This window comes from Sebastes fasciatus, chromosome 11, assembly GCF_043250625.1.
Source record: "Sebastes fasciatus isolate fSebFas1 chromosome 11, fSebFas1.pri, whole genome shotgun sequence".
Lineage (NCBI taxonomy): Eukaryota > Metazoa > Chordata > Actinopteri > Perciformes > Sebastidae > Sebastes > Sebastes fasciatus.
In genome coordinates this window covers 11,695,442-11,719,109 of record NC_133805.1, presented here as the reverse complement: position 1 = coordinate 11,719,109, position 23,668 = coordinate 11,695,442, and the positions used below count along the sequence as shown (strand labels likewise).

Sequence of the window (23,668 nt, the reverse complement as noted above, 5' to 3'; positions counted from 1 at the left end):
CATTTTTCACACGTTAACTGTTTAGCTGGCGTCCTTTAATCTGTGTTGAGTCATTTTTTTGGCATCTGGGATATGTCTTTTTTCCATTATTTTAGTCAGTTTGATAACGGATCCCTTTTTTAACAAACAGAAAGTTTAAAGTTTTACCTGTGAGTCACTGCAGCAGCTGAAGCATAAAGGAAGCAGAGCGGCGGTTTTATAAAAATAACTTTTTTTTAGATCATATTTGCTCCAATCTCACCTATACTTCAGCTTTAATCCTCATATTGCAGGATGAACCCGGAGCCCTTCAGGGACCCCTATGGGGGCTCCAGGAATCCACTGGGAGTCTGTGATTTGGGGAATTGTTTGTTCCCTGTGATGCCACTAGATGTCCTACAAGCAAACACCAGCTGTAGCTGCTGCTGCTGCTGCTGATAGAGTCTTTACTGGCAGAGTCCATCCCCCTCTGTTACATGTTACACCCAGTTTAATGGGCTAATAAGCGGCCACCGCCTCATGAATATTGATCGCTCACTCTGGTGTATTAGTGCTTATTGATGCCGCGGTGCTCAGAGGAGAAAACAATCATGTGCTGAGATCTGTGCGTCATCGGGACCCCGGCTGGTGGTGGTGTGTGGAGGTGGTGGTGTGTACTGCTGCTGCTTCTCCGTCGAGTCTCAGACCGGAGTGAGAGGGTCAGTCAGTGCACACACACACACCGATCAGCGATCACCGATCAGCAGCAGTTCATTGATTAGCGGATTGATTGGCAGGAGCGCCTCCTGAACCCGGATGACCTCCGGAGTGACGGGAGGAGGAGGAGATGCGCATTATCTGCAGGTACTCTAGCGCTGTCTTAAAAACGGGAGTCCGGAGTCACAGCTATCGTTAAAGCGATGCCAGGGGTAACCAAGTACAATCTAGTGGATGACGCGCACGATCTGAGGATCCCCATGCACAACGACGAGGTGTTTAAGCATGGGGTCTGCTTCGAGGCAAAGGTAAGAAAGGACCCTCCAGTCTGTCTGTCTGTCTGCAACAGATATACTTTCATTATACACTGGATGTGACAATCATTGAAATGAGCACTGTTAAGAATTTCCCCTGGCAGCAGGGTTGCCTTTATGTTACTGTAAAATTAACATTATTAAACTGTCACTGAAATGTACAGCTTTGTACTGTTAATGAAAAACACAGTTTGAACTTTATTAATTTCACAGTATTTTACAGTTCATTTACTGTTTAAAGATACATTATATAGCTGTTTTTCACCTTTCTTTTACATTATCTTACTGATTTGTTTTAATGCACTATTTAGGTTGTATTTTTTACATACATTATAATAAACATTATTTTTTGCCTAGATGAATAGACTTAGCAGGTTACAGACATAGGAATAGTCACACTAAATACAATTAAAGGAACTTGTTAGGAAAAAGGCTATAATACACTTCCCAAAATGTGTGTCTCTAGCTGGCTACAAGCACAGAATGCAAACCATAACAACATGTGAGTGAAGAACAATAAAGCTAATTCACTGATTTTCTAATCATGTACAATGTACAAGCCTCACATGTGCAGATCAGGTCCCAGAATTAAAAAAAATACTGCATGAAACTGTTACTGATGATACTTTAGACAGTTGGTCAGCAGTAAAGTGCTGTTTTTTAAGAATGCATTATAGTTCAGTTAAAAAACAGCCTATGAGCGTAATTTAACAGGTTTTCTTTTGTATTAACAGTAAAGCACTGTTTTTAGCAATAACAGGTTAATACTGTTGAAATCCTGCTGTAAATTAACAGCAATTGTTAACAGTGAGGGCTATTCATGTCACTGCTATACTGGAATAATAACAACCATATTCATCCATGGGCGTTTATGTGATGTTGATGGTGTTTTATTGACCTTATATAATACTTTACTAATAGATTTTTTTGCCCACTTTGACTTTGAAATGTTTGTGATTGAATCATGTGTAGATCTCATACATGCAGGGAGAAGTGTTGCTTTAACTTGATGAATGCTGACATCATTTATTTCCCTTATATGCATTTTGACAACCCTTTGATAAGTGCAGAAGAATCCTATAGGGCAGTTTTTACATGTTTTGTCTTCTGTGTAGTAATAGGTAATGTGTGTGTGCATTATTTTCATTATTGATCATTTTTAGAGCTGCAAAGATTAGTCGACTAATCAGCAGAAAAGTAATAGCTAACTGTTTTGATAGTCGATTCATCTCTGAAGTAATTTTTCATGCAAAAATGGCAGAAAATGCTGATTTCAGTCTCTCAAATGTGGAGATTTCCTGCTCTTCTCTGGTTTATATAATATTAAACTGAATATCTTTGGGTTTTGTACTGACAAAACACAATATTTAAAGACATCACTTTGGACTTTGAGAAACTGGGATGTACATTTTTCACTGTTTTCTGACATTTTATAGACCAGTCGATTAATCGATTAATCTAGAAAATTCAGATCAATCAATAATGAAAATAATCGTTAGTTGCAGCCCTAATCATTTAATTAATAGAAATCATTTGGTCTATAAAAACATGAGAATACTGTGAAAAATGCCTATCACAATTTGCTCAAGCCCAAAATGATGGCATCAAATGTCTCGTTTTGTCCGACCGACAGTCCAAAACTCAATTCACTATAATGCAAGACAAGGAAAAGCAGCAAATTCTCAAATTTGAGATACTGGAACCATCACATATTTGATACTTTTGAGGGGCCATTGAAAATTGATCAATTCATTTTCTGTGGTTCGACTAGGGATGCATCGATATCGATATCAGACATCGGGCCGATGCTGACTCAAATTAGCTGGTTTGTGTATCGGTGACAAAGGGGCCGATCCATTCAATTCAATTCTATATGTATATACTATATACATTATATACTGGAATTTGAATTCCTGTTTAAGTTTTGACCAATTTGTTGCTGCATTAAAAAGGTTTACACTTGTATTGTAATTCATGTTAATTTTGAAGATTTCTTACCAAGTTGCTGGTGCACAATTTATTATTCTAATAATAAATAACAATTCAGTAAATTTATATCTATGTATTTTTATGTTTAACAAAGCAATGTTTGAGTCCAGCCTGATGTTGCCTTGCACATAAAAGAATGAACCCAGTCACTTCCACACATTGAGGCATACAGTTTATTAATTCAACACTGGTATCAGATCGGTACTCGGTATCGGCCGATACCAAAAGCCCAGGTATCGTTATCGGGACTGAAAAAGTGGGATCGGTGCGTTCCTAGGATCGTCTGATTGACTAATCCTTGCAGCTCTAGCGTGTAATGATTTCCTCACAAAAGGAGGAATATTTCCATATTTCTGAAAAAAGCTGTCAAAACTACAATGGCAATCAACAATCTGCCGGCCCAGCGCTCTCCAAGTAATCAGTGGCATTCATTCCCTCGAGCTGCCAATCTTTAAACCTTTCTCTTACATTTTTTCAGTACATTGGCAGTCTGGAGGTGGGTCGCCCCGGCAGCCGGATGGAGATAGTCGCGGCGATGAGGAGAATCAGAGTAAGAGACTTAAAATATGTGACATCCCTGAACCCGACCGCTGAACTTGACCCTTTTGACAACAGCAGTCTGAATGCATTAATAATGACCCAGCGATCGATGCTGGTGCATACACATTGAGTCTCTCTCTCACCTTGTGCTCAGCGGATCCCTCAACATCCTCTTTACACACAAATCACTAGTCTGCGTATAACTACACGGCAGATTCAGTGGGCTGTCAGGAGCGCTTTAAATCACTGCAGGATTCATAAGGCAGCTCGGATTTTATGGCTGAGTAGAGGTACGGCGCGCAGGTTTATATGTGACACCATCCGAAAGACCAACAGGCCCCCTTTAGACCAGACAAGGCCACTGGGAACACTGTGATGTCTTGTCATTACACATCAATGCAGTGTTAGAGGAGCACAGGGAGGAGAGGATTTAGCTGCTTGTCAGCTGTTGGATCTAATCTAACAACCAAGTTGTTGAGTCAGTCGGAGGTCGGCCACATCCCCAGTTACACCCAGGAAGCACTTAATCCTGATCCCTCAAGCACGGCGCAATATAATGACCATTTGATACTGGCAAAGATTTAGTGTTGAGTTTGAGTTTCATCATTCGGGAATCTCAAAGATTAAATTTTTTTACATTTTTTCTCATAACGCATCATAAAAAGCTTTTCATACAGCAGCTCAAATGGAAAAAATATATTTCACACACAATGCACAAGGTAGTCCAAGGGCTGTTGAAGACCTTGATGTCCAAATCTATGTAATGTACCTTTTTTTTAAATGTGTCTTGAAACAAATTTTAATTAAATGTCTTTTATAGCTCTTATCTAAAAGCAGAGTTTTGAAATTGCTTTTCTGCAGGGCGTCGAAGCAAAAATAATAAAAGGAGATTTTAAAAAAAAAAAGAAAAAAAAAGAAATAGAAGAAAAGAAAATGCATTAAGAGAGGAATAAATGCGAATAAACAGTGTGATATTAAAACGTGGGCGAGATTACAGTCGATAGCATGAAAGCAAGTGTGTAAAAGAGTCGGTGGGCTCTGTGAGTGCTGTGATGGCGCGGTAATTAAAAGCCTCGGCTTCTGAGGAGACGGACGCTGAATATTCAAGAGCTGACTTGTCCTTAAAGCACTCACAGTGGCTTATTAGAGATAAGGAGAGAGGTGAGTTGACACAACCTGTAGAGGGTTATAGTAGTAGTGCTCGGGGGCGGCGGCTAATGTGCATGAAAATGTAGCATGAACCTGTGTTCCACTTCATCGCCCTCTGATAGCGGTGTGTGTGTGTGTGTGTGTGTGTGTGTGTGTGTGTGTGGAGATGGATGGTCCTCTTCTTGTCCCAGTTTACATGTGGTTGCATTAGCCTGGATAACACATACATATTGTGAGAGTTGTGCCCTTCACCTGAGCATCAACGGAGGAAGCCTCCCACACAACAATGACATGGATGAACTAGATAAGAGCGTATGACGAGGAATAAGGGCCCACTGAATCTTCTAATGAGGTGCTTTTCTGCTGGATGTGACACAGGTCACGCAGGCTTACTGCTCCAGATTCATCAGGGCTAAAACCACCAAATACAACTTGCCATGTCAGTAACAACGAGCCCTTTACTTTACTTCCTGTGAGATTTCGTTTATTCTGAAATGTCAATATACAGAGTGAGAAGACAGTTCTGAAATTAAAAAAAGACGCTGTCAGGTTGTTATTTTTGCACAAACCAAAGAAAAGATGACTGAGAATATCCGAGTCTGTTACGCAGAGCGGGTTCGTTCGCATAAGACGATTTCACAGAACTCCGTCTGATCAATTAATCATCTGATGTTGGATGTTGTTTTTTCAAAGCGAGGCACGTTATTTCACATAAATCCTGGTTGTTCTTAGATCTCGGGGCCCTGATATTTGGAGTCGGAGTCTGCAGTGGAGGCAGAGGGTACGGGCTCCGGCATTAATCACGGAGAGGGATGAAAGTGTCCCACACATGTCTGCCTCCCTCTGGGAAGTCTGCCTTTGAAAGCTTAAACAGCTCCGAGAAACAGAAACTGACAGTGTTTACTCAATCTCACATTTACCCCTAAGAGGAAGATTGTCAAAAATATCCTCCTGTCTGTTTGATCCATTCCCTCTGTTCCAATATGTCATTTATCTTGTGTAAAGAGCTCCTTCTCAGCGGGCTCCAGTGATATTTAATGCTAGTCACACCTCATAGCATAATCATCAATTTGGATTTGGATTTTTTTTTGCCAACCTTTAACGTTCATTTAAATATAATTTTTTTCCTTCACAGTATGAATTCAAACTGAAGAATATAAAGAAAAAGAAGGTCAACATTGTCGTATCCACCGATTTTGTCAAAGTGCTTTTGCGCAAAAAGAGGAAGGTCAGTCCTGTAAAATGTGACTTTAATTGAATCATATCTTTTTATCTTTTCAATTTGTCACCGTCAACCCATGTGTGTTTTTTTGTGTTGAAACAGAGAAAAGGGTGGTCATGGGATGACAATACCATCATGGTGACACAGGATCCCATCTACAGGTAAATCCAAAACAACAACAACAAAACCAAATAACCAGGCAGCTTGTAACCAACTCGGATGAAATATCGTGTATTGTCTTCCTTTTAACAGGATCTTCTACGTCTCACATGACGCCCAAGACCTGAAGATCTTCAGTTACATAGCGAGAGATGGACAGAGCAACGTCTTCCGCTGCAACGTGTTCAAGTCGAAGAGGAAAGTAGGTTTAATTGCGTAATGCTTAAACGATAAGTCTGATGATATTCTATAGTTCTCTTATTGTCAACAAATGAAAAGACCAAAACCAACAATGAAATGATGCTACTAATAAGCATGTGCCTGTGTAGCTAAAGCCTGATATATCTTGCTCCTCTGTGCCATACAGCTCCATTGTTGTCCAAAATCTTTTAAACACACATCAATGAGCCACAGTGATGCACTGGGTGACATGTTCTGTCATTATGATAAATATGGGTGCTGTAGTCTATTGTGAATCAATCCCAGCAGCACCAAGACTCACGACTCACTAAAGCACCAAATCCACCACTATAGTCCTTTATTGTTTGAGTAATGTCTTCTTAAAACTACAGTGCCCAGCAGTTTTAGGAAATTATATCAAAATTATAATTAGCGAGCTTTTAGGGGCCGTTTTTTGCGCCTTCAAATTCATTATTTTCAATGTAGACGCGCGGAAGGTGCGCTTTAAAACGAGAACGATGCCGTCGTGGTGCACAAGCGCTCCCATGCGCCTATTTTTCAGGTCACAACGGCTGCACCCCGAGATAAAAATAGTTCAAATTTTGGAATGCTGCAGCACGCACCACATGTCATCTGACAAGGAACAACCAATCACAGCCGGGAGATATATCTTTTCTTTCTTCCGTAAATATCAGTCTACGGTAAATATGTAGAGGAGAAGTTAATCAATTAAGTGTAGGGCTACCCAGAGCTTCACGATCTGTCACACGGATATTTTACTAGGTTCTCCATTTACGTCCGAGGACGTCACAAAATCCGGTTGAAAGGTCAGACAGACTGACAAACAAATCAAGCAGTTAAATTACTGTGAGGGATTTTTGATGCTGGAAATACATTTATCTTTGTTTTGACTTTATTTAGTTTAGTCAGTGAGGCTTACTGCTAAATTACCGCAACTTCATCGTCACCTCCCTGCACTTTGGATAAAAAGGATAAAAGCGGCATGGCTGGCGTTTTCCAGGCGTTTTTAGACGCAACATGTGAACGGCCCCTTAGACGTGCTTGTAGGAGGACCTTTTGGACAGGCTAGCCGTTTCCCACTGTTTCCATAGTGCTAAGCTAAGCTAACCAGCTGCTGACAGTTGCTTTATATTTACAGTAGAGACACGATCTTGTCATCTAACTTTCGGCAAGAAATCACAAGCATGTTTCCCAAAATGTCAAACTATACCTATAAAAATGTACGTCTTCAATAGGGCTGCACGATTTTGAAAAAATATCTAATTGCGATTATTTTGACTGATAATGCAATTGCGATATGATCTGCGATATTAGAGGGTATAATCATTTTTACATCCTTATTCTCATTTTCATTGAAAAACACATTGAATGGATTATGGTGTGATTTTTGCGGGGAGATGTTTTCTTAAGTTTGTAAAATATGATGTGTAGGCCAGGACAACTCAGCAGTACATATTGCGATTTCCTCCTCATCCTGTGATTTGAAAATTGCAGAGAGCCATGTTGCGATAAAATTTAGATTAATTGTGCAGCCCTATAGTCTTCAGTGGGAATGAATGTGCTTGGGGAAGTTACAAACCAATAAGAGTTGGTTTCGGTATTGTCATGGATTTTGTAGACATTAACAAAAGTGCAGAATATCTCCAGCATTATCCTTCCAGTAATCACAGCAAGTCAATCATTGCATTTTGTTTACAGCTCCATGCTCTTCACATAGCCTTTAATGATGATATCACGCCCGTTGTCTGGGTGATGTATTGTCCTGATGGACCTCACATATGGCCAATTAATCTGAGAGTCAGACCCCTCGTGTGCTTAAATGCTTATGAATCTCCACATATCTGCATATGAAGCAGAGACATTTTTTACTTCCTCCATGACAAAGACGGAGCATGAGGTTGACTCCCATCCCTTCACCATGGATACCAGACTGACAGTGACTTAGTGAAGCTGAATACTAATCATGCTGGTGGGAAGAGAAAAGAAGAGGGGCTTTTTTCACTCAGCGCTCAAAGACATTTTCACCACTGCCGAACCAACACCCACCCAGACACGGCGAGTGGTGCCTGACTACCTCCCCGGGGCCGCAGAGCCTTATCTGGGTGTTGCAGACCAAGCATGTGTGCTGAGTAGGAGGAGATGGACGAGCAGATAAGAGGAGATTTGATTTACTCTCATCACGGCTCGTTGCGGCCCAACAGGGCTTAGATGTCTGCTCAGTGCACCAGCAGAGCCTATTGTGTTTGGCCTTGGGAGGGCTGGTAGTTTGACCTGACAATTTTAAAACAAAATTAAATGTATCAATGGAGCAAAAATAATCAATTTCATGACTTTATTCTTGTTTTGCTATTTCACTTGATTGAACTGCTTTCAGGCTTGAGTTACCTTGAGGTATTGACTGAATGCCTCGAGGCAGGATCATCCTCCAGAGGCAGATGACAATACATTTATTTCAACCTCTCGCTTCTGGCACTATTCAATATAGAAAACACAAAAACTCACCTTTAGTGAGATTGAGGAAGGACGTGGTGGATAAAGATTGATTCCAGTGGGTTTAGGATGCTGCCGTTGGACTGCATATTAGGGCTTTAGAAGTGCTGCTGTCTCAAAGGACACATTCAGTTTTCTCGCCTGTGTGTTCAGCACACTGATAACCTCATTTAAGCCAGTACAACAAAAAATAAGAAGAATTCGATGTAATAACAATATTGATGATCTGATTTGTGCAGAACTTTTAAAAGCCTCGATAGAAAATAGAAACTTTTAAACACGTTAGGGGCGACTCCTTTGGTTGCAAAAAGAAGTCTGATTGTTTAGAAGTGTATGAGAAAATTACCCCACTTCTCTCTTGATTTATTACCTGAGTAAACATTGTAAACATGAGTTTATGGTCTCAATTGCTAGTTTCAAGTCTTCTTCAATACAGCATGATGTTCATTTAGTAAATTATGGTCCCATTTAGAGTCAAATAGACCATAAAGAAGGGTATGCTTTAAGGCGTGGCTACCTTGTGATTGACAGGTCGCTACCACGGCGTTTTTCAGTCTGGTAGTTGTCCGTGCTTTTGTCTTATAGCTTTAACCCTTTCGCAATGTGTTTTCAGTTCATAAAAGTTAATTGTAACATTTTGGTTGCTGACAACTGTCTTATTCAGCGTTCGGTTGTACTTAGCTCCACCCTCTCGTGTCACTTCTGGTTGCAAAAAACAATATCACGACGGCCAAAATGCCAAAGTCGAAGCTTCAAAACCGCAGTGCACAAACATCATGGTGACTACGTCCACTTTTTATATACAGTCTATGGCTGTAACTAACAAATTAGTGGTGACGTCTTCAAATCACTTGTTCTGTCCAACAGCCCAGAGACATTCAGTTTACTACAAAGAAAAGCAGCAAATATTCACAATTGAGAAGCTGTATGTTTGGTATACAGTAAGCTTGAAAAATGACACAATTAATCAATCATCAAAACACAATAACTTATAAGAAAGCCATACCTAGACAGACAAAGATACAGTTTAAGTGAGCAATACAGTTTGGTGGGAAAATGTGGCTTTTGTGTAATTTGAAAGGAATAGTGTGCTAATTTTTTAGTTATTTCAAGTCACCTATCGATGACCTGATGATGCTGACACACCTATTGAGCCACCTGCAATAACAACAAACTTTATCTTCACTCCCTCTGCATTCAAAGTTAGTCGCCCCTGAAATAGACCGATCCATCACTACGACAGCAGAATGTATGCAGAGCAGATAGACAAGGACAAGCAGGTCTCTGTGCTCGTAATATCTCCTGACTTTAATTTGATCTCTCCTCCTGTTTCCCTCCGTCTTCATTTTTCAACTCCCGTTCTGCCCCCACATTCCCCATTTTCTTCCTGCTGCTATTTTTCATCTTCTGTCACTGTACGCTGTGCACAAACACAAACACACACACACACACACACACACATGTTCATCTATCCACTTCCACGCGCAACTCTTCTGGCACCTCATTTTCTCCCCTACTGTGGCCCTTCATTTTTACATCCTCCTTTACTGTGCTCCTGCTGCTGCTTCCCCCACCCATGATCTAAACAGCCCAACACACACACACACACACTTTTTCCTCTGTGTCCTCCCTTGCAGTCTCAGGCCATGAGGATCGTGCGGACGGTGGGTCAGGCGTTCGATGTGTGTCACCAGCTGACCCTGCAGCAGAAAAGCGATGACCAGGAGGACGAGGAGGGGAAGGCGGAGGAATCGGAGGCAGTGCCAGGTGACTCACAAAATTCCATCCACAAATCGCCGTCTCTCTCCTTCCTTCCCGCTCTCATTCTGTCTCACACACAATCTCTTTTCTTCTCCTCACACAGCAACACTCACAAACTTGCTTTCTCTCTCTCTCACAAACAAAAGCCCTGAGCGCCTGCAGAAACACAGAGTGGCACAACACTCTTAGAAAATCTGTCATTATACACCACTGTCGATAGGTGTATTTTTTTCAGCAGCTTGCCCGGCTGCAGATGTGTTTTGGTGAGTCGGGCGAACCATTGATCAAAGGCCTTGCTTGTGTGTGGGCTGCTGCTGCTGCCGTCACTGCTGTCACTGCCTCTAGATATGTTGCAAACTATAAAGCTCAGAGTAAAAGCTGCATGCAAGAGTCCCCCCTTTATGTGCATCTGGTCTCTCTGCAGCAAAGAAGAGGTTTGCATTGTCAGAGGAGACCGACCTTGAAGCCACTACAGAGGAGAGCATTGAGTGCGTCTCCTCGTCAGACCTGGAGAAGAGTAAAAAGGACGAGGCCCCCGATAACAATGAGAAGGTAAGAGTACAGAAGTCCTTCAAATCATTTCAGTGTCGCTCATACAAAAAGAACTGCTATTTTCTCACTCAGGAGGTTTCGTAAACCTTGCAGAGATGAAAACAGCCCTGCAGTGTGTGATTTATTGATGCTTTATGGCTCCACAGCTGCTAAAATGCAGGGCTGCAACTAACACATTTTCATTACTAATTATCTGCCATTTATTATGTCAATGAATCATTTAATCGTTCAGTCTAAAAATTGTGGAAAGAAATCTTAACCTTTTTAAATCACTTGTTTTGTGTGACCAACGGACCAAAGGACAAAAATCTTCTATTTACTTTAGGGCTGGGAAGATACACCTATCTCCCAATTTGATGCTATCACAGCCCGATTTGATATGTAAGGGATAATGTACAGCGAGCCAGTCATTATTGTGAAATAAACCCCGACAAGGCGATGCCGCAACGGCATAACAGACTGAAAAGACCGAAAAGAAAAAACAGACCGTAGAACGCCATGATTGACCAATCAGAATCGAGTATTCAACAAAGCCGAGTGATAATATTATTTATTGCTTTTGATTAAAAGTTGAATCATACACTTCTAGGGACTTTTAATTTGAAAATTATCTAAATGAATACATTAAAATGTTTGATTTTCAGCATGTATGTAGTCAGAGATGTCCTAAAGTCAAATATATCAGTCATTGTCAGGAATTATTTATTACATTTTTTTCCAGCAACCCAAAAATGACAGAATAAAGACATATCCCTCACAAATTAGTGGTATTTTCTTTTTAATTTATAAGGTACATGCAATGTTTTATATTTCTGGTGAACATAATATAATCAATTTTATTTCCATATATGTATTCCGTATATACAGTTTCCTTTGTTAGCACCTTATTTTGTAAATATATATATATATATATATATATATATATATATATATATATATATATATATATGTGTAAAATCACTGGAGTCTCCTTTTAAACAATTAATCAATAACATTTCTGTGGATCGACAAATTAATTAATCGACTAATCGTTTCAGCTCTAATGCCCATAAGTCATGCTACTGAACTGTTTTATTTAAGTCCCCCCTTGCACCCAGATATGACACAAACAAGCTATTAAATCTGTCTCTTTTACATACATTCATTCCTTCAGAAGAAACATCTGAGGAGAATCAGGGTGTATTTTGGCAGAGCATATATCTGATCTAAAAAGTCATGATGAAATCTGGCCTCAAAAGGAGCCGTATGAAGATCAGAAAATGTCACGAAGGGATGTACAGCGAGCAACGGCGTCTTTAAGGCTTGTTTGTGGAGAAACGCTCCATGAAGCTCTTCAATATTGATGAGAGATGGTTTATTAATTAAAACATAGCAAGGCTTTCCAGCGTCGCTCCGCTAATCCTGAGATGTCAAGTAAGCGGCTATCTGCTCTCTGATATTTGTCAGCTCATTTTCCAACCCAAGTCTCTGTGGCACTGTGAGCTTCACAGTGTTGTGCTGCCGAGGAGTTAATTGAATTGAATGGATATTACCTCTAATTAAATTGTTACCTGAGAAGAAAATGAGTTTTATTATTTCATTATTTCATACAATTCTGCCACAATCAAACAGCAGTATTTCATATGTCCAGATCTCACAAGCAATTTCTCCCTCTCCTGTGTGTAATCTGAAGGTCAAGTGTCCTTCACGGTCGAGCATTACTGACAAGAAAGTCCACCGTATTGATCTCTCATCTCAGATATAACACATAGCCTATAAGTCGTGTCCTTCAGGGCCGCTCCTCTCACAGCAGCACTCTAACATAATTGTGTGAGTCATAATTCCTGTATGGACAGCAGCCCAACCAGTCAATCTGTAGATCTATTTATAGATTCAATCCCCATTAAAACGCTAACTTCACAATTAGATTAAAAGATGCTACTCTGTATTTTAGACCAGAGATGTTTAGAGTAAAATGTTCAGTGTGACTGATTTGTCATGCTTGTGTTGTGGCTCCTCAATCAAAGTGTCCACCTCTTTAAATGAAATGTAACTCTCAACTTAAAGCTGCTATAGTCAATATCAACATGTGACGACGACATGTGAAAGGAGTCGCTAGTAATGACAAAGCCATACCGACCCTCTGCGGTTCCTCTTGGTGCCACGAAGCTCATTGTTTTGGTTTTATGGGCCCAAATTTTATTGTTTTGGTTCACTCTCACCACTCTTATAGCATAGTTTTTGGCAGGATGTTGTTTTCCAGCAACAACAAAAAAACGCAATCAGCACCAAACAGCAGACAGACATTGTTAGCGAGTAGCTGGTGAACATAGTGGAGCATTTAGCAGCTAAAGAGACAGTTATTTTTATCCTGAGAAGTTGGAGAGACCAAAACAGAGTGAAAAGGAGTAAATAAATAGTAAGTAAATATTATAATTTTGGATTTATATTACAACAGATTGCCTCAAACATGAAATAAGGCAATGGTTAGTTAACACGTTAGGCATATCAACTTAAAAAGTGTGATAATATGTTAGTTTTGTTTACAGCTCGTCTCCACTGCCCCCATGTAGCCCTACTGTGGCTGTTGGCATTCCTGACTGATACTTGCAGCTTGTGCAAGGAAATGATTTATAGGTCAGAAACAAAAGTAAATGTCATGCTTTGTGTCAGCAGGGATGGAAAGAGAAGGCTGCCAGAATAATCAAGTTAAAGTAACGTTCCTTAAAAGGCCCTGACACACCAAGCCGATGGTCGTCCGTTGTACAGTTTGGGGTCGTTGGTGAGCGTCTGTCAGCCTAGTTTTTTTAGTGTGTCCCGCACCGTCTGCTCTAGTCTGTCCGTGTCAGAGTTTTTTCGGGTGATTCAGCATGTTGAATCGGCGGTGGAGCTCGTCAGTGAGAGAAATCACACTGATTGGATGTTCAGCTTAAGCGAATCATTCCCTTTTTGAATGACGGATACACGCCTGCTGGTGTGGAGAGTAATTTCCTCGCGCAAGCGCAGAACATGCGTGGTAGTTGGCCTTCGGTTGTAGTCTTTGCAGTGTGTTCAAGTGCAACTTTTTGGCCAAGTCAATGGCGGCACAACAGTCGGCCTTCATCGCCACTAGTACTTTGATGTCGGCTTGGTGTATCTGGGCCTTTAAGAGGACATTTTACTCGAGTAAAATTAAAATTACTTGTGTGAAAATGTGCTCAGATAAAAATAAAAAAAGTAGGTGAGTTAAAATGTACTCTGAGTTAACATTAGTGCATTACATTTTAAAAGGTAATGGGGGGTAAGAATATAGGCTACTGTAGCTATGTAATATGATGTACATATTAATTGACATTTCAACCACATCACACCATAATCTTTACCTCGAAACCAACAATATATATTCTGTTTCTATAGTCTATATTAGACACTTGCAGCCTGTGCACACAACTGATTATCAATCATACAACCACCTTCCTCAGAGTCTTAACCGGAAAAGAGACAAAACTCTTTTGAACAATTAAAGGTCCCATATTGTAATAAGTGACATTTTCATGGCTTTTATATTATAAAGCAGGCTTAAGTCCTATATCAATACTTTGAAAGTATCGAAACGCTCAATCCACAGAGAAATACACACAGCCCGTATTCAGAAACTGTGCGTTTGAAACAAGCTGTCAGGATTTCTGTCCATTTGTGATGTCACAAATCTACAATATTTAGAGCATTTCAAAGTTTTACACGTAAACATTCTAAATGTGTCACAGTTTATTTCGTGATGCAGTGTATGTGAATGACATCAGCTGACAGGAAGTAAACATGGACCCAAGCTGTTGCCTATCAACGCAATTCTGTTGCCATTCCGTTGCAATTCCATTGAAATGTAATAAAATGGAGCGTTTCAGACAGAGGGAAAATAAAGTTTTTTTTTAAAACATTAAAGTATGTAAACATGTTCTAGTAGAAACCCAGGTGCAAAAAGCAGTATTCATTAGCCACTAACATAAATTAAATAGCCTGACACTTCCTATTTGAATCAACAGCAGAATAGAGCATCAGACCAACCTAGGCTACAGATAAAACCACACACACACACACATGTGAAAGCAATGGAGAGATTGCACAGATTGTACACACTGCATAGAGCACACAGAACGCTACGTTACCATAGCAACGTTGACTTTCTCCTAAGTTACAACCATATAAATATGGGAGTTGGTTGTACTCACCTGTCTGAACTTGAAGTCCTCAGGTTTAACTTCTCTGCTCGTTCATTCTCAATCCATAATATAACAGCTCGTCTTCTCTGTCCAGTGTCCCAGTATAACCAGTCCACTCGTCCTCTCTGTCCCACTGCGCGTCCAAAAGTCCTCAAACACGTTGAGCTGAATGGGGTAGACAGATAAGTCCTCACACAGGAAGGTAAAAGTTGCTCGCTGGAGAATCCACTGCAAGCATTTTAGCATCTTAGCATGTTAGCCAGACCCAGCATGCCTGTTCTGTTGGGTGTGTTTGATTTGGACCACTTAGCGGGCTGGTCAGTTGGTGCCGATGATTAATTGTAATGATGGGATTTCCGGCTCTTTTTAGTGAGCCATATCATTTGGCTCAGCTCACCAAGAAGAAGAGCCGGCTCTTTCGGCTCCTCAAACGGCTCTTCATTTTACCACTTCTGCCTTTTATAATTCAGCCAAATTTAGAGCTGTTTGACCTATGATTAGTATGTGCAAATATATCACTTAAATTATTTAATATAATTATACTAAACCTTATAATTTCCAAAATATGATAATCTTACATGCTGCTTCGTTTCCGACTGTCACTCATCTCGTCTGCTATTCGCGCACCACACCTCAGCGCAACGCACCGCACTCCTCTCTCTTTCTCTCCTCCTCTCCCTCCTGCTCTGTACCTGTAGACCGTCAGCGCGCCACGCACCTCCGCCCCGCCCTGCTTGATGGTATGATGCTTGTCTGTCATCACCTGATTGGTCGCACGGACGTCTTTAACACAACATTCAGTCACAGTCAGTGCATCATCCTATCATTCTGCCTTGTATTAATTAAAGAAAAAAGAAAAACGGCTCTCGGACGCGAGCCGGCTATTAACGTTCACATAAAAGAGCCAGCTCAATGAACCGGCTCGTTCGCGAGCATCACATCACCAATTAAGACCAGCCTTTTTACCTGTGCCAAGGTACAATAGTCATAACCGTAACCCATAGTAATGATGTATTATATTACATTTTGGTAGCCTACTGTTCACAAACTGGCCAACGGTCCCGGTGCGACCACACCCCCATGACACCCAGCCGGTGGAGGTAACATATAAAACATATCTTTTCCAGAGTAATTACGTCCGAAATTCCATACTAACATGCTATTTAGTAAGCTAAAACAGTATATGAGATATTTAGTGTGTCCGAAACCTTAGTATGAAACCAATAATACGCGAATTGCATGCTAAATTCCACTACGCAACGCTAGACACTACGTTTTCCGTCACATGACGTTTTCACGGGTTACCATGGTTACACGTCTCCAAGGAGACTCAAGGAGGCTCTCAGGAAGTGACGTCGTAAATTACAGTTTATCCCTTATCCATCCATCCATGCATTAGAGCTACTATGGAAGAGGGCAGTCTTATTATTATTTATTTATTTATGCATTTCTTTTTTTTTTGTTCCTTTAATTATTTTCTACCCTCTTTTATATTTTTGTTATTATGTTATTTTTTATAATTTAAGTTATCTTTCATATCCAATTGTTCCTTGTATGTTAGAAGGTATTGAGTTTAGATTACAATGCTTTAATGTTTGTAAATTAATTATCTTCAATAAAACAAAAAATGTTAAAAAAAAATTATCCTCCTTCTATTTTCACATGTTTATCAAGATTTCTTTCATGGGACTTTTGTTTTTACTCTGTACTTCAAATGTAGCAAAGTGAAATAGCCTACTTAAGAAAGAAAGTATCCTACTACTAGTATGCTAAAAGTAATACTAGCCTACTGGCAATATTTTAAAATAAGCCTACTCAAAAAAGTACAAGTAGTAAATGTAATCCTATACTTTTTAAACCCCTATGTGAAGACCAAGCTCTTCTTCCTCACCTGTTATTCAAGTAGAAATCCATCACCGAAGCAGACAGCAACACAAAATCCTCCATCAACAGCTGCCTCAATAGAGAAGTGTCTTTATTGATCGTCCTTTGGTGTGAAATACAACTCCCTCTTTATTTATTCTTTATTTATACAACTTGACAAGGTAGATATATAGCATTGATCTCTCCCCATCTCTCTCTGAAGCACATACAGCACAAAGAAAGTGTTGTGTGTTTTAAGTGTTGTTGGAAGTTATTTTTGGAAAATGTTAGAAAATCAAATCACTAACTGAAGTAGCTGGGACTAGGCAGGTTTTAAAGCTTTATCACAAAATGCCTCCTGGAAGGCCCCAAGCAGTAATGATGATATCTTCTTGGTCCATCTGTGGATTTTTCCATCATAATGAAAGGAGACAGTCTAGCTGCTGCCGGTGCAGCGGATCCTCACCAACTCTTCCCCCTCCCCGAGGAGCTCAGACTGGCAGAGCGAGACTGTCCTCTTTCAAACCACTTCTTTAGATGTGTTACTACACACACACTTTCATGTGATGTTTGACTTTCCACTGTTACTCCATTATTTAGGATTGTTGGCTAACCTACCCTATACTTAAATTTCCTTTTTTCCCCCCATCTACTGTACAGCCCTTCCACAGCCATATTATGTACTCTTGCTGTGATATATTGTTGTATGAGTTGAATACCTGTGGGTGGTGCTTATGTTTCTATGTGTTGTTCATGTTGGTTATGATCCCTCCAGCAAAACACACATATTTCAAAGAATGAAAATATCACAGTTATATAAGTAGTAGAGCAATTTACTGTCATCTCTGTTGTAGGAATCTGGCGACCCATCTCTGCTGCTGAGCTCCCCTATCATCGGAGCCTCTGTGTCGGGTCAGTCAGCAGAAGAGGCTCCAGAGCACCAGGTCCAGCTCCTCCAGAAGCAACTGCAGCAGCAGGAACAACAGGCACTGGCAGCTTCAGAGCAGGTACTGATTATGATTATTGTTTCCTGTTGGAACCACATCTAGGACACATATTCTTCTATTTTGTTGTTGTTCTTGATGAAACTCCTGATGGCATACAGTGTTATTGAAGTTCAAAGCCTTGTATCAAAATTAAAAGACTACAACACAAGTCACACGTCCTAAATAGACCACAAATATATCTGCATAGATCATAATGTACACCTAATATACATCAACAAGACTAAAGGTGCTTTCAGGCAGCGAGCGGCTGCCACCTGCCAACGTTGTTTATTGTCCTAGACTAGACTGGATAATCAAACTTTGAAGCTGATGGTCACAGACTGTTTCTCCTCATTGATCTGCCTGTTCCCTGCTGGTGAAGAGGAGTAAAATTCAGGCATGTTAGAAACCAATAAAATCAACTCCTGTATCGTTTCTGTGGTTGCCATAATGAAAAAGTTGAGCCATCATTAATTGCTGCCGTCAGCAGCAAAAAGTCAGGCACGTTCATTATTGAACAAAGTGAAATTTTGACTTCATGATGGCGCTACATGAAAAGTCAGGGATCACCAAAGTTCTTATTTTTGTATGAAATTTCATGGCAATCCATCCGACAGTTGTTGAAACATTTCACCAAAAACTACCAGAGTTAACCTGCTGTTGATGGTAGAGGAAAAGTCAGGGGATCGCCAAAGTCAGAGGTATTTATCCTCTGGGAATCATACATCTCTGTACATAATTTCATGGCAATCCATCCAGTAGATGCTGAGATATTTCAGTCTGGACCAAAGTGGTGGACCAACCCACGACCGTCAGACCTACATTGCCATCCGTAGAGCCAGACTCAATTTTAAATTGACAGAATTTTAGAGCACGTTTGTTTGATGAGCGCCTGATAACCAAAGGAACAATTATAACTTCGGCGGTATTAAGATGCACATCAAAATCCTTTAATTAAGATTACTGGAAAACTTTGTGATGCTTGACACAAAACGTACCGAGCACATAATAGAGTGATGCGCTGTTTCCATTTTCAATCAGTGCTGTGTTAAATGGGATGTGGCGAGGCATTTTGGCTTATTAAATTCTCACCTCTTCCATTCTAAAAACACTACATAGACTTCTGAAAAGTTTCAGCATCACATTAAATATGCCCGAGCCGTGGTTTTCAAGGCCTTTGAAGATGTGAAGCAAGTTTTAGAGTTTACAGCTTTCATTGACCAATCTCATCGACAGAAGTTGATCCATAAGTGCTGATGTGTTGGATCGGCCTCTTCAGAAACGAAAGACTCTCTTTAAAGTCAGCGCTGTCTAAAGAGTGAAACTTTTGCCCGAGCAAACTCCAAATTTAGGAACCACTGTGGAATTGAATTAGTAGGTTGCCTCTTAATGATGTGTGTGTGTTGGTCTCCAGGTCCATGTACTCCAGGAGCAGCTGTCAGTGGAGGTGTGTGCGCGGACTGAGACCCAGTCCAGAGTGCAGAGGCTGCTGCAGCAGAACACCGACCTGCTGCAGCACATTTCCCTGCTGGTTAAACAGATCCAGGAGTTGGAGCTCAAAGCTGCTGGCCACTTAACATCCAGTGAGTGGAAATCCCCCGCTGTATTTTTCATTCACAGTATATATTTTATTTTGTTTGTCTGGTTGCCTCTCCTCTATTTCTGTGTTTTATCCTCAACTAATTTCTGTCATAAAATCATCCTCTTCTCCCTTCCTCTCTTTTCCCCTTCCTGTCGTTAAGGCTCCTTTTCTCATCCACTTCTGGCACACAATTAATTATCCCGTGGCAGCCCGCTCAGAGGATTCAGTAGTGCTCCCTGCTCTACCCTCCCTGCATTTAGCCAGTGGCAATATGCTACCGTGTAGTCATGAATTATCCAATCCTGTCAGCAGAGACCTCTCCATATAATCTCTTCGGTTTTGCTCAAACCTCTCCTCTCATGTCTTGTATCTCTGTATACATGTGATAACTAACAATTCTCCCTGTGCTTACACATCTTTTGATATTTTTTCTCTGTGTCCTCAGTGGGCTCCCAGGACAGTCTTCTGGAGATTACTTTCCGCGCCAAGCCCCCCAGCTTTTCTTCATCTACAGGCCATTTTGCAGCTCAATCCCAGGTCCAGATTAGCGACAATCCCTGGGTCTCCGCCCTCCCCGGGCCCTGCTCTCCAGGCACCGTGGGCGCCGACGTCAGCCCCCTGGGGCTCAGCGGCAGCGGGGTTCGCCTCGAGTGTTTCCGCTTCTCGTCCCGCGGGCCGGCGGACAGCCAGGAGCAGGGCCACGACACGGGGGAGACTCCCAGCGATGAAAGCTCGCTGCTGGGGGAGCAGGTCCTGGGAGCCCTTGAGCTGCTCCGGTTCAGGGAGTCGGGGATCGGGTCCGAGTACGAATCGAATACGGATGAGAGCGACGACCGGGACAGCTGGGGTCACGGAGAGGGAGTGGTGGGGGCTGACGGTGCCGCTCGACTCTTAAACGTGCTGAACGCAGAGAGTCTTTCGGACAGCTTGGGGGATGAGATGGCTGTGTAGTGGTGCTCTTAAAGCTGCACAAGGCAACATTGCACTTATGCACCAAACTGATGGGAAACAGCTGAAATTCAGAATCTGAAGGACTTCATTACACAGAAATCATGTATTGTGACATCAGTAAACTGCAGCTCTCATGCAACACTGTTCTGTTTTGATTTCCTGTGCACTGAGAAAATATACCACTATGTATGAGTGGTGGGATATTAAGTATAATTGAACTGATTAATTTGATCCTAATGTCTAAGTTCACTCCATTGCAGCTCCAAAACAAAAACGGTGTACTTCTAGATAGGAGTTTGGCACAGTGCAGCTTCATTCAAACCTTGGACTGTCAGATTGTGTTTCAGGCTCCGTCTCTCTGAACATCTCTGCTGTCTGTTAGTATGTGCGTTACATGATGATGATGATGATTGTCGTACCTTACATCCGTTTGGTCCCCTGACTCGCTGCTGGGCTTGTCACACTGTGGTCTTTTCTGTGTTTATGGAGTTGTGACGCATCCGACATTGACGTGGTGGTCATTTTTTGCTGTTTTTCTGATGAAGATCTGTGAAGAAAAGACCCCTTTGTCAAGTCTGTCTGGTTATGCTAACACATTTTTTGGAGTGTGAAAATTACTGTGCTTGCTATGACACGTAATCTGTAATTAATTACACATGGGTTTAAAAATGAGCATGTTTCTCTCATAGTCTGATTTCTCTTTTCAATACATTGTATATAATTTGCATATGCATAAAACACATAGCATGATTTTATTCATCCTGTTTTATATTACTGAAGAACACTTTCTGATTGGGTAACGCTGTGTCTCAGATGGAAACATGTCACTGTGTGCAGGTGCTGCTACAACCTTGTCCCCTAGGTATTATTTGTTAATGCCGTACTGCGGCAACCGTAAACTGCTCGGTCACTGTTGCTCCACCCTTCAGAGGAATTGCTCGGAAAGTCCTGAAGTATTTCAGAGAAAGATGGAGGCGTACGCGACTCCTGGACTACCTTCATATTGTTCTGGCCAGCTGTCGCACCAGCTCCACCTCGCTGACTGAGAGCCAGATCTCTGAATCATTGTATTGGGGGACATGTCTTTGAGCTCTTTCCAAAATCGATTAATCTTTTCCTGGCCCTCCTCTCTCCCTCTTTTTCCTGAAGCTCATCACCTCTTCCCCGCTCTCACAATCTGTCTGCTGTATCCATACGTCTCCGTTGATCCCTGCCATTCCTCTCCAAGGTTATGTCTGTTCACATGAAGTGTACTAAAAATTAAAGTGCACTTATATCGATGTTTCTCCATGTGGAATTTCATGCCCTTTCTCAAACGGTGTCACGGTGTGTTCAGTGCATTTGGTGTGAGTTACTAATTGCTGAAATACATTCACAGGTGATATAACCAGACATATGTCTCTAACATAATGATGAACAGCACCAGCTCCTGGTCTGACCTTTTCAAACTGTTTTTCTCATTAGTATTTATAACCGGTTGAGAAAATGAGACGTGGGCACGCGGAAGGTCTTTTGTGAGGATGATGGCTCTCTCTCTCTGTTATTGTTAGAGATACACCAGCTGTGGTGGTGAAACGGGGACATCTCTCATTAGGCTCACTGTGTGCGCAGACAGCAGCGGCGGCTTGATGTAATGCTGCAGATATAAGCTGGAAAATATGAAGAATATCAGCCATTACCCACCCACATCCAGCCACGACACCCTGCAGCTCCACTAGTGCTGCCGCTGCTGCTGACACAGATAGTGGGCGGCCTCCAGGACGTGGCCTGTACTTTCGTTTGCTTGATTAGAATGAAAAATGGTCTGTAGTGTCATTCTACTCGCCCCCTCTTGTATTCTTCAGGTAAAGTGAATTCAAAACACATCGTTTAAGTGTACATGCAGTGTAAGGTTTATCCCTTGGTTGGGTCTTGTTAGCAGACTAGCACCGTGGCTCTAGGGATGGCAATGTCAGTCGATCCAGATTGAAATATCTCAACTACTGTTGGATGGTTTGTCATCCCTTACCAATAAGAAGTTTATTCAAGTGTGCTAGTAGTATAGTTCTTTTAAACTTAAAATAAAAGAGTATACTTTCAATTTCCTTTTTATGTACTTTTCAAAGATATACTTAACAAAAGTATACATAAGTATACTTGGCTCATACTGACGAGTATACAGAAAAGTCTAAGTATACTTGGCTTACACCGACAAGTATACAGAAAAGGCTTAATATACTTGGCTTACACCCATAAGTATACAGTAAAATCTAAGTATACTTGACTTACACCCACAAGTATACAGAAAAGTCTAAGTATACTTGGCTTATAGGCCTACAGAAAGGTATACTTGGCTTGTAGTTGTGCTTACTTTTTGATAGAGTAGCCCATTAAAGTGTGTGTGGTCAACATTTTCACTAATATAGTATAATATAAAACATATGAAGAATGAATTGGAACACAGACATTCATGGTTCCCAGATGACGAATCCTAATGACTTTGGTGATCCCCATTTTTCCCCTCTAGCGCCAGCATGAGGTGACATTTGTGGTTTTGAGTAAAATTTCTCAGCAACTATTGGGACTTTACGACTGTACTGACAGTCATGTTCCCCTCAGGATGAATTGTGATAGCTTTGGTGAGGCTCTGACTTTCCCTGTAGCACCATCATTACTGTAGGTCAAAATGTTCATTTTGTCCAATACTTTGGTTTATGACCAGATACCTGCAACACTAATGACATCCCCATCAGCCTCAGCTGAACTTTGTTTAATCCTAATTAGCTAATGATAGCAAGCTGACACACAAAACTAAGGCTGTTACCATAGTACAGTATACCTGCTAAACATCAGCATTGTCAATGGGAGCATGTTGACATTTAGCTCAAAGCACCACTGTGCCCAGGCACGGCTTCACTCTTGTCAACAATTAGCTAAATTAATCCAGCTGCTTTCCCAGTGCATCATTATATTAAGTCATTATTCCAATCAAACTCCTACAGATGAGAGCAAATCTGGGAGACAGTTTCTATGTCACATATCCATGAATCTGAGGCAGGCAGCAACATACAGATACG

The 23,668-nt window shown here is 41.1% G+C and overlaps 1 protein-coding gene and 1 long non-coding RNA gene across 2 annotated transcripts in view; one reads left to right on the top strand and one right to left on the bottom strand.

Annotated features, from left to right (window-relative positions):
* Positions 1-15,439, bottom strand: part of LOC141776819 (uncharacterized) — a 31,146-nt gene extending 15,707 nt beyond the window's left edge. Inside the window, exon 1 of the long non-coding RNA XR_012595811.1 lies at positions 15,240-15,439. This is a non-coding gene — a long non-coding RNA (uncharacterized LOC141776819). The remainder of the gene's footprint in view (positions 1-15,239) is intronic.
* Positions 401-22,635, top strand: LOC141776816 (carboxyl-terminal PDZ ligand of neuronal nitric oxide synthase protein-like). Its single transcript, XM_074650628.1, has 10 exons — positions 401-983; positions 3,457-3,528; positions 5,803-5,895; positions 5,992-6,050; positions 6,142-6,250; positions 10,377-10,506; positions 10,925-11,052; positions 17,948-18,100; positions 19,494-19,662; positions 20,107-22,635. The coding sequence occupies exons 1-10, from the start codon at positions 879-881 to the stop codon at positions 20,610-20,612; spliced, it is 1,524 nt and encodes a 507-aa protein (XP_074506729.1). The 5' UTR covers positions 401-878; the 3' UTR covers positions 20,613-22,635.
* Positions 22,636-23,668: the final 1,033 nt, after the last annotated feature.